At 55.7% G+C, this 14,608-nt stretch overlaps 1 protein-coding gene across 5 annotated transcripts in view; it reads right to left on the bottom strand.

Annotated features, from left to right (window-relative positions):
* TNRC18 (trinucleotide repeat containing 18) overlaps positions 1-14,608 on the bottom strand; it is an 83,330-nt gene that overhangs the window by 34,617 nt on the left and 34,105 nt on the right. For 4 of the 5 annotated variants that reach the window (XM_069486608.1, XM_069486609.1, XM_069486610.1 and 1 more), the window contains 7 exons: positions 12,738-13,712; positions 8,583-8,758; positions 7,804-7,940; positions 7,471-7,599; positions 5,601-5,772; positions 3,780-4,140; positions 265-540 (listed from right to left, as the gene is read on the bottom strand). In XM_069486608.1, the coding sequence (XP_069342709.1) occupies positions 265-540; positions 3,780-4,140; positions 5,601-5,772; positions 7,471-7,599; positions 7,804-7,940; positions 8,583-8,758; positions 12,738-13,712 (2,226 nt within the window). The remainder of the gene's footprint in view (positions 1-264; positions 541-3,779; positions 4,141-5,600; positions 5,773-7,470; positions 7,600-7,803; positions 7,941-8,582; positions 8,759-12,737; positions 13,713-14,608) is intronic. The other variant, XM_069486611.1, reaches the window with a different exon arrangement.

Below are 14,608 nucleotides of genomic sequence, written 5' to 3'. Positions count from 1 at the left end.
AGCTCAAAAAGAGCTAGCCAAGGGTGTTATCACAATGATACAGTACAAAAAAAAAAAAAAAACAACAAAAATAAAAATAATCGGGCTGATACAGCAGGCTACGCTGCCAAGAACCCAGATGGCTGCCCTTCCTGCGGCCATCGAGGTGGACGGCCCCCGCACGGCCATCTCTCCCGTGCGCTCGCTCTCCCCTCGCACTCGCTCTCACTCTCACGCACGCTCGCTAGAAGACACGGAGGGTATTTTGTGTTTGGAGCTAGTAACCTTGGTCAAACGAGTCCTCCGAAGAGTCGCTGAAGGAGGAACGGGCCTCGGCCTCTCGGAGCAGCAAACAAAACGGCTGCTTCCTGCTGGCGGCCGGCTTGGGTTTCAGAGTCCGGGGGGCCACCAGGCCCCTCTTGGTCAGCTTGGGGCCGCCGGCCGCCTTGCTGCTCTTCGCCACCACGCCACACAGGATGGAGGACGTCAGCTTGGAGCCGGAGGGGCCTTGGGCAGACCACTCGTCCTTCAGGAACTCTTCATCTTCCTCTGAGTCCGTATCTGCAGTCAGAGTAGTTTTTAATACAGATAAGTCACAGAGCACCGGGGAGGAGGGAGGGGCTGGTGACTTCATTCTATCGTCTTTAGTGGTTCTGAGAACACACTGGAAAATGCCAGAACAGAGAGGTCCAGAGCTGCACTCAACGCCACGAGCTCCCCTCCCAGGCTGGCCTCGCACCTGCAGGCCTTGAGTGCCACACAGCTCTCCTTCCGAGTGCCACCGCCAGTCACTCAGCCTTTCCCAGCACCAGGGGAGGGAGGAGGCCCCTTCTCAGGAAGGACTCTCTCCTGGTCATGGTGATCACTGCCACAGCAGTTCCCCTGTCCCTGGGACTGCACACGGCCCAGGGATGACTATTGGGGAGGGACCTGGGGGGAGGGCTCACGAGAGCCGATCGTGCACATCTCCTCCCAACTCCCCACTCAGCTCAGAACAGCGGTGCTCAGGGCATCGACACCAAACAGACTGACAAATGACGTTAAAAGCAGGGACTGCCCTGCTCCCCGCAGGTCAGAGTCGTTCACCTGCACGCCACTGCTGGCTGCCCGCCAGCCTCTGTCTACGCAATTGAGGACAAGGGATTTCAGACCCTCCTGAGACAGGACCGACCAGCTTTGGGGAGGGGAGCCTGTCGAGTGGCCACAGCTCTGGCTCCTTCTAAACCCACCTCAAACATACACCATTTTAACCTGTTCTTCGTATTGGGCTGTTGAGCAAGACGGGAAGAAAGAGCTCCACAGCCACAGACTTAATCCCTTGATTTGCTAAAATCCACTCCAAACAGGAGCAACATTAACCAACACAGCAACCTACAGCTGTGGCAACGCCTGCCACCTCCAAGTCCAAAAGACGCTACACATATGGTGGCGGTCGGCGGGTGCATTGGGGGGGGTCCTCGGGTGCATTGTGGGGGTCCTCTGGCTGCTTCCACCAACATCTGCACTTTCCATTCCAGCAAAGAGCACAACTTCGATGGTCTGTCAACTCCAGGGCAGAACAAGGTCAAGTCCCACCAAGCTGCCAGCCCCATTCCAGCCCGCTGGCCAGTTATCCCTCTTTTGTAGGCCAACCCATCCCTCCCAAAGCCACATCCCAGGCTGGAGATGCCGGTAGGTGACGACAAATTTGGCTTCCCACAAGAACCCATGGGGTGTGCCACCACCCCCCAGCACCCAAAGTGAAAAAGCAAGAGGGCGTCCCTCTCGCTTCAACCCCACCCAGCACAGCATCTCTCTGCTGGAAGACAGCCCCGCCTCTTTGTGACCCTGCACTCTCATGACCTAGAATTGCAGAAAAGCAAATTACAAAAAATAAATAAAAGTGCTTTCTCTACAGAGCCAGGTGCATATCACAGCCAGTCTCCAGGAGGAGACAGGCCCACTGATTTTCTTATCGCAACATTAGCCTACTTCTCTCCCTCCAACGGTAGAATTTTTAGACAAAGGCATAACAGAGTCAGACTGGCAATTTGAACATTCCCTCACACACGCAAGAGCACACACACCCCTGCTGCAGTGGACTCATCAGCTCGCAGCACCCCAAAGACCTCAGGGGCTAAGCTAATCTCTGAGCTCTAGCTCCACTATATCCACACCCACCTGCAAGTAGGAGAGTGGGGCATTCTTCCAGCAACCAGCCATGCCACACTCACAGACTCCTCACCCTTGGCAGACCAAACGAGCAGCAATCCTCTTTCCCTCTACACTATTCCCAAATGAGCAGAGATGGAAAGAGCAAAGGAAAGCCCTCCCCTTCCATTGATACTGTTTCTCTCCACTTGTGCCCACATGCTGGCCAGGGACCTGGTCAGCGCTGTTCTGATCACACCCATCCCAATCTAAGGGGCACGGAAGCTACGGCAATCTCACACGTCCTCAGCACACAAGGCACAGCTGCTTGCCTCGAGACCATCCGAGCATCAGTCCTGGTGACCCAGTAGCCAGAGGCAAACAAAAAAACCGCACACCCAAAAAAAGGCACCTTAATCCTGGGCCAGGTGCCACCGTCAGCTCTTTGCCCATATGAGCTCACTTAAGGCTCCCAACAGCCCCATAAAGGTAAGTGATGATACTTTAAACTCCAAGTCCATAAACACTTTCTATCTTCTTTCCTTAAAAAAACACTTTATTGTAACATGAAACGTGTCCATTTTCTCCACTTCACATCCAAACTCCGCCCTCCCTCCCATGAACCAGCCAGAGCCAATCAAAACCCCTAGACACACAGAACCAGGGAGCTGGAAAGGCAAAAGCCTGCCACCACAGGGGACTCCCAGAACACACACTGCTGGCACCAACACCGGCCAGGACTCAAGAAGCCCCTCCAGGCCTCCCTGCTGCAGCCACATCATTAGTACCCGTCTGCCTTGGGCATGAGGCGCTCGGTCCAGAAAAACCGAATGAGCACGTACTGCCCGCCAGGAAGCGGGCTAGGCACAGAGGCCACGGAGAGGCGCCTTGACCAAGAAACCCACGAAGGCAACCGACACGGCAGAGTCTAGTTCAATGACATACAACCCCATCCCCCAGTCCCACTGGCTGCTCCATTTCAAGGGCTCAATAGCCACAAGTTGCCAATGGCCACCACACTGAACACGGCAGATATGGGACACGCCCATCGTGGCAGAAAGTTCTACAGAGCAGGGGGGCAGGCAGAACCGGGTTTGACCCCGACTCGACTCTCTCCACCCAACCGCACAATCTTTCCGGCCTCAGCATCCTCAGGAATGAAACGGGGGTTCGTGGGGCCGCCACAGTGAAACAAGGGCTCGGAGCCCAGCACTGGGCGCGCTCTGTAAACGCCGCTCGCTTGGCTACCTCAGCACAGGACTGCGAGCTTCCTGCGGGCAGGGCCAGCCGGTCAGCTCTAGGACCCTCAAATGCAGTCGCTCCACCAAGACCTCTCTAGGCCGAGGAACCGCAAACTCTATGGCGCGTAAACCTCCACGCAGACAGCCTCCCGCAGGTGGGGGGGGGGGCGGGCACAAGAAGGCAGGCGGACATCCTCTCCCACCCACCAATCGCAGGCGCTCACCAATCACAGGTGCCTACCCACCACCACACCCGCCAATCACAGGCACTTCCGCTTCAGGCCGATTCATTTCCGGGACACATCGCAAAACCGAAAGATGCCTTGGTGCGCCCCCCAGAAAAGGAGGAAGAGGAGAGTAAAAGAGCGAAACGGGGAGAAAAGGAGAGGAGCTGTGGGCGAGAGGCGGGGCGCGGCGTCCGCTACTTACTGTAGGAGTAGCTGCTCACTTCCGAGGTGAACGGAGAATGGGCCGACTTGGGCTGGCCTCTGGCCTTGAACCCCACCTCCATCTTCCTGGCTTTGGCGGCCCTTTTGTGTTTACCTTCTCTGGAGGATTTCAGAGACAGGCCGAGGCCTTTGGCCAGCGCCTTCCTGTCCTTGCCCAGCAGGCTGTCATAAGGAGTCAAGTACCTGCCGCAGCCCCCACTAGTTTTCGATTTCCCCCCAGAACTGTCCGAAAACTTGAAGGGCGATTTCAACTTGTCCTGCTTTGTGAGGGAGAGGGCCTTGTCTAGCTTGCTTGCCAACTGCTCCTGGTCGCTGGCCATCTTCTTCTTCTTAATCTTTAGCTGGAGAGGGAAGTTGGGTCACAGGTTAAGACATGTGGCAAAACAGGATAGTGGGTTTCAGTGCACGTGTTCTGACGAGCCTGGGCTCGTCCTTACCCCTACCTCCGTGACTTCTAGCAAGTTGCTTACTTCCTCTTAGCCTCAATGCTTATAAGATGTAAAATGAGGTACTTATGTCTGGGCATCACAGAGTCGTTCAGAAGATGAGCATAAGGTTCAGTAAGGTACATAAAGCACTTATCATAATGCCTAGGCACTTATTAAATAGCTGTTGCTGTGGTTACAGTTATCACTGGCACTGGGCAGTTCCACTCTGGCTTTCCATGGCACAATCAGTGCCTCCTAGGAAGCACTTTGAGCAAGCAGAGCTGCCGATGGCCTGGAGAAGGCAGCTGGATTGTGGGAGGAGGGAGGGAGTCAAGATTGAAAACCCAGATCGAAGCCTGGCTGATCTGCTTATCTCAACCACCTACAGCAGCTGACAACAACTGCTGCACAGACTAAACCAGCCCATCCTACTAATGGGCCAAAGCTGCCAAGAAAATGCCTTGAGTGTTCCTTGGATGCCTGAAGCAGAAAGAATGATTAGAGATTTCACAGATTAAATTCCTGCCTGCACATCTATCGTCAACTATAGACATTTGTTGAAATGAAACATGCAGTTTCAAAGCCATTAATGCCCCACATTTGTACATTTTATCTCTATTTCCTTTAATCAGGTAGCATTTCATATGGAGGGAAAACACTGGGATAGTGTCATTTAAATAACAACAAAAGCATCCCTCACCCCAGTTTGAGAGTAAACATCCTAATGTACAAACCAGCTATCCTTTTCTTCCTGGACCTAGTGTCCCTACGTGAGTATTCCCCTCTCATGGCCAAATCTAACAAACCATTCCCTTGCTCAGGGCTTTATAGGGAGGGACAAGATACATTAGTATTTACAGAGAAGGGCCTTAAGTGGAAGATTTCGATGCTCTGCAGAAATAAGAAAAATTAAGGAGTTGGCTCTCACTCCATTACCCCTGGAGAGTTCACAGAGGAAATTACAATGGCATCAAGCCCTTGTTTCTTAGAACTGCAGAATGGTGAAGCTTCTCATTAAACAATTACACTGTTAAACAACAGAGTAATTGCATTATTTGGTTAAGAACTTACAGTCTCCCTGCTTGGCTTCGGCACAGGGTCATGGGGCATGCAAAGGGATAGGGCTTTTAGTCCTGGCTCCGCCTCTGAGGCTGTGTGGCCATTACTTTGGTAAATCCCCACCCTCCTTCTGGACCTTAATCTGCCCAGAACCCCAACGGTCCCATAAGGAAGGTTGGAGAAGAGTTGTTCTGGCACCAATGCAGCCATTTCTAAGGTTTCTGCGCAGGAACTGGGGCCTGCAAAGGAGTGTGAACTCCAACATACCCTCCAGTCCCGGGGTCGCAGCACACCTGAAAGATCAGGTAACTGACCTGACTGAGGAAGTCGGACGAGGCTTCGTGCTCATCCCACGTCTGGTTCCTCCCCCTGGCTTTCCCCATTCCAATGAGAGCCTCGTGCTCCTCCTCGGGCCCCTTGTGTCTCTTCCTTATCCCTGCTCCCAGCTCGTAGTCATCTGATGTCAGCAGGGACTTGCTGCTCAGCCTGAAACCCAGAGGCACCGTTGGTCAGCACCCTGGCCAGACAACACTCGAGGGCTGGGGGGCCACCCTCGTGGCCCTAAAGGGTTGGGCTCTGGATGCTGAAGCACAGAGAGTGATGCCAGAGCGACGAGTCTGGGGAGACGGGTCTTGTAAGCCTACGGTGCTGGAATTCTGGGGTATTTGTGAATGAGGCAGAACGAGAATTTAATGTGAAAGAAGACAAAAAGACTCCTCCAGGTCAGCATCCTGCACTGGCCTCTCCCATGCACTTTCACACCTGATCTCACACACACAAGAGATCTCTACACGGCCAGAGACCTCTTTACCAAAACGTGCCAAGAACAAGGACCAGAAACCTCAAGGAAACCTGCCAAGACGGGAGGGGGAGTTAAGATCAGGAGTTATACGAAGAAGGAGCCACTTGCTGGCCTCCCGAGGCCTCGTGAGCAGAGGCAGTGGGGACAGGCCTGGTTCAAGGGCCCCGCTCGCCTGCTTTAAGCCGAAGCTTCACCATAAGCAAGCAGCCAACCTTTACTTGGGGCTGCCTGTGTGTCTTGCACTGCATTAGTGCTTCACATTTAGCCACAAACAGTGCTTTGTTCTATGTACTATTTTACAGATGAGGAAACAGGCTCGGAAAAGCTAACGTGGGGCCCAAGGTCACAATAATGGGTGGAACTGGGACTCGAAAGCAGGAGCATAGGGCCCACACCCTGACCACTAGGCCTGGGCCTTGGTGGCCCAGCCTCTTGCTGTCTTCTCCAGCAGCCTCTTCCCTCCCTCCTGTGGCTGGTGACGGGGTTTCTTCCTCTCTCCATCCTTTCTTCAGTCAAGAACATCCAAGGAGGTTAAATGCAAGATGTGAGGGCCCCTGGAGCTGTTTCTCCTGAGAAGACCTGTGGCCGTCCCACTGCCTCTCCTGTGCCCCTGGCAGGCCCCCCGAGGCTCTTTTTGCTTCCTCAGGCCGAATCTTAGGCCACCTAGCGCCCTCCCCACCCTCATGTCCCAGGCTGAGGAACACGCCAACCCTTCCTCGATGGGCCTCTTTCAGCTCGTGCTACAGACACCCAGGGAAGATGGAAGCATCTCTCCTGTGCACGCCCGGCCCTGGAGGCAAAGCTCTCGTTCCAGCCAGCATTCCAGAAAACCTCCAGAGGTGCCACACGAAGCTGCTGCTGCTGCCACCCAAGGAGCTCGTCCCCAGAGTGCACGACGGAGGCAGCCCAGTCGCAGGGAGCAGCCCTGGCATCAGTCGGGATGAGCCAGCAGGTCAAGGCATGAAGACAGGGACGTGTCCGGCGCGGAGGAAACCAAGCAACAGCCCGAGTCAGAGCCCGTCCCCGCAGGGCTGGCAGCTCAGCGGGTCCCTCCACAGGGAGGAGGTGGTAGAGAAGAGCAGGAATTAGTCCCTAGCCGTGGAGGAAGCAGGCGTGGCAGGAAGATGGGCGAAGCGCTTGGGTTAGGACACGGGACACTCTCGCTGGGGCCATCCTCCCGGCTCAGTGCTTGCTGGCCTTGTCACCCTCCTGGCCCCGGCAGCGCGCAGCGCACCGTGCTCCCGAGGGCTACCGTTCCTGGTGGGTCAGAGCCTGCGGGACTCGAGGTCCCACAGCACCCAGACGCAGGCACCGCGTGGGGCCCGTGCTCCTCCCCTCCGAGCTCTGTGCCAGTCCCCGACCCACCGAGGGGCCAGCCTTACTTTCCGCTACTGTTGCGGCTCTTCCCTCTCTTGCGGGGGGGCGACAGGGCGCTCGGGGCGTGGGTCCGTTTCCGTGGCCTGCCAGGGCCTCTGCGTGCCAAGCTTCTATGGGGTTCCTCGCGCCTGTCCCTTAAAAAGAATCACACGCTAGGCTGTGAACCTGGGGGTAGACCGGGCGCGGAGAAAGGTACACGATGCGCACACATCACGCGGGTCCACGCACACCACCTCTGACGGCCTGCCACAGCCAACCTACTGAGCGCCAGCGCCTGCCACTGCCTGACGGGCCCGGCGGGGCAGGGGCCCCACGGGGCGGGCTGGGGGCAAACTCACTCGGAGTCCCGGCGCCTCTGCAGTTTCACCAGCTCCCGCTGCTTCTCTTTGTACTGCCGCTGCACCTCCGCCAGCCGCATCCGGAAGTCCAGCTCCAGGGCGTCCATGTCCTCCAAGGAGGACTTCATCGCGTACATCTGGTGGGGTGGGGGAGAGGAGGGCGGGGGATGAGGATGCCGCCACTCTCTGACTCCCACCGCCTGGCGGGGGCCCTCTCCCAGGTGGGCGTGGTGAGACTGCACAGCAACAGCCAGGGCTCTGGGGTCACAAAGCCCCAGCTCCAGTCCCATCACGGCCACTTCCTAGCTGTGGCCTCAGCCTCAACTGTGCGCTAGGGGGCGTACTACCGATTCTTCAGGGCTGTGTCAACACTGAATTAGACGCATGTGTGAAGCACACACTCACGTGTAACAACTGCCCAGCGAGAGCGCTCGTTGTCACTTACAACTGGGGGCTCATGGAGGGGAGCTGCTTGCTGGGGCCCCCCAGGCAGCCAAGGGCAGAGCCAGGTCAGCCCCAGATCGCTCTCTTCCCCACCCGTCACGCTGCCGCCATGGGGCATGCCTGACAGTTATCACATGGACAAACTAAAGCCCCAAGAAGGCAAACGACTTGCCCAGGACCACACAGCAAGTGGGCAGAGGAAGCGGGATGCAGCTCTGGCCTTCCTGCTGCCAAAGCCAGCCACGCACCAACACATGGCGCCTCAGTGGAGGAGACTCCAGCCCCGCCTCCCCCACAAAGGCCACCGGCAGGAAGAGAACCCCAGACCAGCTCACCCGCTCCTCCTTCTTCTGCATCCAGCTGTACTTCTTGTTGGGGTTCAGCTCCCGCGGAAGCCGCAGGTTCTTGAGCGGATCCACGAAGGGGCCGTCCAGCACCTCCTTCAGCATGTGGCTGCCGGCCACCAGCAGGCTCTCCAGCGAGGGCCGCACTGCCAGGCCCCGCTCCACACCTGCGGATGAGAGGTGGGTGAAGGGCCTGTGCCTCGGGCGGGGCTGTGTGTGCCCCACCAGTGCTTCTGGGGCAGGCGGGGTACAGAGGCCCAGAGTGAGCGTGGGCCCCAGGGCACAGAGCCCCCCAAGTGCTGACTGGCCTGAGGCCTTCCCAAGACACAGGACACAGGGTGACGAGAAAAGAGCAGGTGAGAACACAGAACACGCAGCATGGTCCCGTTCCCAAAGCTCGCTGGTGCAGACCAGGGGAGTCACCCAAGACCACAGGTTCTTCCTAGGACAGGCTCTTTCTGCTTGTCTGTACTTCAAGTTCCCGTGGTGAATATGCACGGCTCTCATGATCCGAAAAGCAAAGAGCCCAGGATAAAAACCACAAACCAAGCAGACAGGTGTGAAGAAACAAGAGCCCTCCTCCTCCCCAACACACAGGTCCCTCCCTGGGAAGGCCACTGTCATGTAGTCTGTGGTAGATGGTTCCAGAAACATTTATGCGTCGTCAAATACAACATACCTGGGCATCCTTTATAACTATAAAAATGGTATCAGCATATATCGTATCACCCTTTGCTTTTTTCTGCTTAACATTTCTTCATATTAGCACATAACAAACAGATCTGGCTCAGTATTAGCTTGAACCTTATAAAAATCATTTCTGAAAACCAAAAATACTAGAGTATCAGTAATTTTATATTTTTATATGTAAACCTAACAAGAAGCCTAGAATTCTCTTGCATTGGTAAGTTTTAATTAATCTAAATAATCCCCCATTGGTGGCATCTAGGTTGTTTCTGACGTCTTTGGTAATAGCCTGGCAAGCACAAGGCTGGGACACGTGTGTTACGAACATTCCGACCGGCGTGATTAATGTGACCAAGGTGTGTGCTGTTCTCTCTCTGACAAACATTCCAGCCGCCCTCCAGAAAGCCTCCTCCAGCCATAGTACAGCAGACCTTGTTTTGGTCTCTACCAAATTAAAATAAGTTTTAATTTTTTAATTGACATTTTCTTTGTGATCTAAAATACAATTTGGGGGAATATTCCATGTGTGCTTGAGAAAAAAAGTGTAGTCTCTCATCAGTGTACGACGTTCCAGAAGATCAACATCAGTAATTGCACCGCTGAGGGCTCCTCTGCCTTGGCCGTGTCCACACTGCGGTCAGCCCGTGCTGTGTGGGGCCGTGCTCCGCAGCACGCCGGACGTCAGCGGTGTCCCTGCCTTGCCCACTAGATGTCAGCAGCGCTCCCCTCAAGCTCTGACAACCAAAAATGTTATTGCCAATCTCTGCTGGGGGCAAAATGGCCCCTCGTTGAGAATCACTGGTTTTGCTCTTCTATATCCTTAGGGAAACTGAGGCCACAAGGCAGCAAAGCCATCAGCTCCCGGGGGCTGGTATCAGACTGAAGCCGTCTGGCCCGCCCCCAGGTGCCGCCTCTGCACCACCCTACCCCTCCGATGCCCTCCAAGACATGAGACTCTTAGGGGTTGGGTAAGGCAGGGGACCAAGGCACAACACTGTCACCTCCTCCACCCTCCAACAAATCAGTCTTGCTGAGGTTCTCAACTGACAGGAGACGCCTGAGTGACCTCTAAGCCAGAGGTTATAGGTCCAATTGTGTCCCCACCAATTCAGTATGTTGGACCCTAATCCACTATGACCAGCGTCCGTATAGGAAGGGAAACGTGGAGACAAAGACACTCAAAAAGGGACACAGACGATGGCTGTCCACACGCCCAGGACAGGCCTGGCACAGATCCCCTAACAGCCTCGGCAGACACCAGCCCTGCAGACAGCCTCATCTCGGAACTTCTGGCCTCCAGAGCTGTGAGACGGTAACTTCTCATTGAAACCGCCCGGTCTCTGGTAAGTAGAGTTCCACCACCCCAGCAAACCAGCACACCAGCCTTCACCAGGCTTTGCCAGCAGAGGTGACCCGGAGGTCCCCGGTGACACTGAGTCAGGAACCGGGGCTGCACTGGAACCCCTGCCGGGCCAGTCCCCAGCGCAGAGGGAGGGTTGAAGTGGGTGGCCGCCCCCGTGCCAGGTGATCCAGGGCTGTGGCTTGACCACGGCCCCTCCCTCCCAGCTGCCCTCTGGCCTCTCCAGTCCCCGCCGAAAACCCACCACCAGGTGGGAGCTGTGATCAAGGGGATTTTCATCTTCTTCTGGAAAAAAATTTTTTTCTATTGAACTATTTTAATGAAAGAAATGCAACAATGTACTTTAGACAACAACAAAACAGATGCCCAATGGGGAAGGGGGCGTCTCTCGCACGGGCCAATGGGAGCACGGCTTGCCCAAGCTTCCTTGGAGGGCCGTCTGACCATGACAATCAAAAGGCCTTGAAAACGTGGCCTTGTTTTGACCCAACAATTCTACCTCTGGGACTATAATCCGAGGAAAATCAGAGGTATGGACAGAGATTTTTCGTCAAGGACAACCATCATGTTATTTGCAGCAGCAAAAAGAAAACAAAATTTTTTTTAAGGCCAACAAAAACGCCTGACAATCTAGGTCCTGGAAGGGCGAGGCCACCACTGGGCAGTCCTCAGAAAAATGTTTTTTTAAAAGCCACAGCTTTGAAAAATGACTAACAAAGAACGTATTAAGTGAAAAGGCCATGTTACACAACACTATTTACAAGATTATCTTAATTCTAGAAGTAAATGTGTGCGTGTGTGCATTTGTGTGTGTAGAGAACATTCTAGAGGAAATACACCAAAACATGGTGAGGATATCAATACTTTTTCAACAGCTGTCCCCTGAACCCCTCTTCCAGTTCCAGGCCACGTGTGGGGCAGTGGGACCATGGCTGCCTGCCTCAATTTTCTACACTGAACATCAGTCACTTTGTGCCCAGCCCAGAATTCACTGCCCCTTCTGCTGAAGACACCCCATTCTCTTTGGGGACCCCCCACTTATACCCCAGGGGTGACAAACCTCTGATCAAAGGCCAGGCATCACCAGCCTGGTCCATCTCCCTGGCCACAGGGTTTGCTGCGGCAAAAAGCATGAACCCCAGTCAGCCAAAGAGAGTGAATCTCGGCATTTGTGCCAAAGCCACCGGGAGAGAGGTGGCTCTTTCACAAGGCTGCCAAGCTGGGCAGGCCCACGGGCCTTGGAGGACCTGTTGGAGCCCCCCACCCGCTGCGCCATGAGGACAGTGAGCCTGCCTTGAATGAGGCCAACAGAGAGAAAAGTAGAACAGGGGTGTGTAGGAAAAGAGAAATTTCTGATGACTTGGTTTACGCGCCTAGATCCAGCCATACCTGAAATCACCTAATTACTGCTAGACTTTAGTTCCGTGAGCAATAAATTCCCTCCCACCTTGTTCTAAGCCAGTTTAAATTAGAGTTTCTGTCCCTTGCAACCCAAAGAATCCTGCTAATATAAAACACACCACTGACAGGAGAAATTTCACCACCAGGAAACCCAGGCTGCCTGCACAACGTGTATGGACATACTACTACTCAACTAGACCCTTAAAAACAGTCACAACAGTACATTGTTATGTGTACCTTACCATAATTTTTTCAAAAAATGAATATGAATAAACCACATTCTGGGGGTTTTCTTTCTTTTTTTTTTGAGACAGAGTCTCGCTCTGTCACCGGGGCTAGAGTGCTGTGGCGTCAGCCTAGCTCACAGCAACCTAAAACTCCTGGGCTCAAGCAACCCTGCCTCAGCCTCCCGAGTAGCTGGGACTACAGGCATGCGCCACCATGCCCGGCTAATGTTTTTATACATATATATTTTTAGCTTTCCAGATCATTTCTTTCTATTTTTAGTAGAGACAGGGGTCTCGCTCTTGCTCAGGCTGGTCTTGAACTCCTGACCTCAGCAATCCTCCTGCCTCAGCCTCCCAGAGTGCTGGGATTACAGACATGAACCACCACGCCTGGCCATTCTGGGGGTTTTCTTAAAAATCTTATAAAAATTTTTTTAAAAATCCACAGAACTGGACCACAGGAGCGCTCACCTCCCGCATCCTGGCCCCGCCGCTCCAGCTCCAGCTCCGCGATCTCGCTCAGCAGGGTGATGCCGTGCAGGAAGCTCTTCTCCAGCACAAGGCTCTGAGCCGCTTCCAGCTTCTCCGAGGCCTGGGTTCCAGCGCCTGGGGAGGGCAGAGGCCTGGCCTGGGGCAGCTCCGCGGCCGCTGCCAGGGCATTCATGCCGGCCAGTGGGTCCTCCAGGCCAGGCAGGAACTGGTCGGAGCTGGCCTCTTCCAGGTGGCAGGCACTGCTGGACACAGGTGTGGCCTCCTGGGGCTCCAGGCTCGGGCACTGTCCCTCCCTGGTGGGCATGTCACAGTCTGACAATTCCAGGCTGGGCTGGGGCTCGCTCGGAGCCACCTGTGCCAGGCCTTCCTCAGGTACTACCTCAGCCACGGGTACCTCCACCGGCTCCTCCTTGGCCTCCACCAGCGTCTGGGGTGTCAGCCGCCCCCCCAAGTCTAGGGCAGCCGCACAGGATTCTGTCCGGCCTGGTGAGTCCACCCGAGCTTCAGCCCCCTCCACAAATTCTGGGCACTCAGAAGGCTCAGCACACCCCTGCCCGGCGGCACTCAGCGCCTGGGCCTCCAGCAGACCTCCTCCACAGCCACTCGCAGGGCTCGGGGCCACCATGGCTTCCTCCGCGGGCAGGGCCAGAGGCGACTCCAGGGGCGGCAGCTCTGCAGGGCCCTCGTCCATGTCCTCCACCTCCGCCTTCACCTCCCGCTCAGCCAGCGGCTCTTCCTCCGGGCTCTCCCGCAGCGGCTCTGGGATCTTGGAGGGTGACAAACGGATGGGCTTGTCTTCTGGCGAGAGCGCCAGGTGCTCAGGCCCATCAGCTGGGAGCGGCACATCAGGGGCCAGGCCGTCCGCATCAGTGGCCGCCGTGGGCTGCAGCAAGAACGGGTAGGGCCTCCCGTAGTGCGGCGGCAGGGCTTGGAACGGGTACCTGGGTGGGATATCTGCAAAGGACACTGAGGTCAGCATGGGGGTCTCAGAGGGCTGATACCCCGTGTCCCCACCAACACCGTCCCACCACCCAGAACAGAGACCCAGGACACAGCCAGCCTCTGCCTGAGCAGCAGCAGGGCTGGGAGCTCTTCCAGGTGGGATCTGGGAAATCCCAGGGCACGCTGCACATCGGGGCCACAGAGAGAAATAGGCCACCATCTTGTCCCCAGGGTCTGGTGGTCTCGAAGGCAAAAACCACAGCTGTCTCTCTCATCCCTCCCACTCCGCGCCCGCTGCAAGGCTGGGCTAGAAACAAATGCTTCACAAGGTCCGTGAAGACCCAGATGGTGCTGGCCCAGCCGGTGTGTTCTCAGGCCTCCACCCACAAGAACCTGGTACCCCCCAGGAAGGCTGGAGATGGTTCATAATACGAGAGTAACAGTCCTGCGCCCGAGTGTGACCTCCCTGATACCAGGGGCTGTATGTGCAGGGGATAGAGGCACACAGCACACCTGTGGCAGGCACCTGACCCCGAGCATTGCATCACATGTCCTCAGAGAGGGGCGGCCGCTCACCTGAGATCACGCAGCACTGGTACCAGAATCTGAATTTGAACCCAAATCCTAAGTGCGGGCTTATACTCCTAACAGCCCCCAGGGAAGAAAAACACAAGTCCCAGCCCCTAAAGCCACCTGCTGCAGGTCCCCGCTGACACAGAACACAGGAAGAACACGTGTGTGTGTGCAGCGTGTGGGGTGGGGGAAGCTGTTACCTCCCAGGTGACAATTAGCACTGACTGTGTGCTAAGTTTTTCTCAGGTCTGGCCTGGCTGGCTGCTTAGAACGACTCCTTCTGGAGCAGGTTCTAACGTGGCACTGCCACTGAGGAGGGGCTGGGAGAGCGTGTC

Source organism: Eulemur rufifrons, chromosome 14 (assembly GCF_041146395.1).
Source record: "Eulemur rufifrons isolate Redbay chromosome 14, OSU_ERuf_1, whole genome shotgun sequence".
In the NCBI taxonomy this organism is placed as follows: domain Eukaryota; kingdom Metazoa; phylum Chordata; class Mammalia; order Primates; family Lemuridae; genus Eulemur; species Eulemur rufifrons.
Note: the sequence above shows the minus strand (reverse complement) of the source record. Positions and strands in the feature narration are given on the sequence as shown.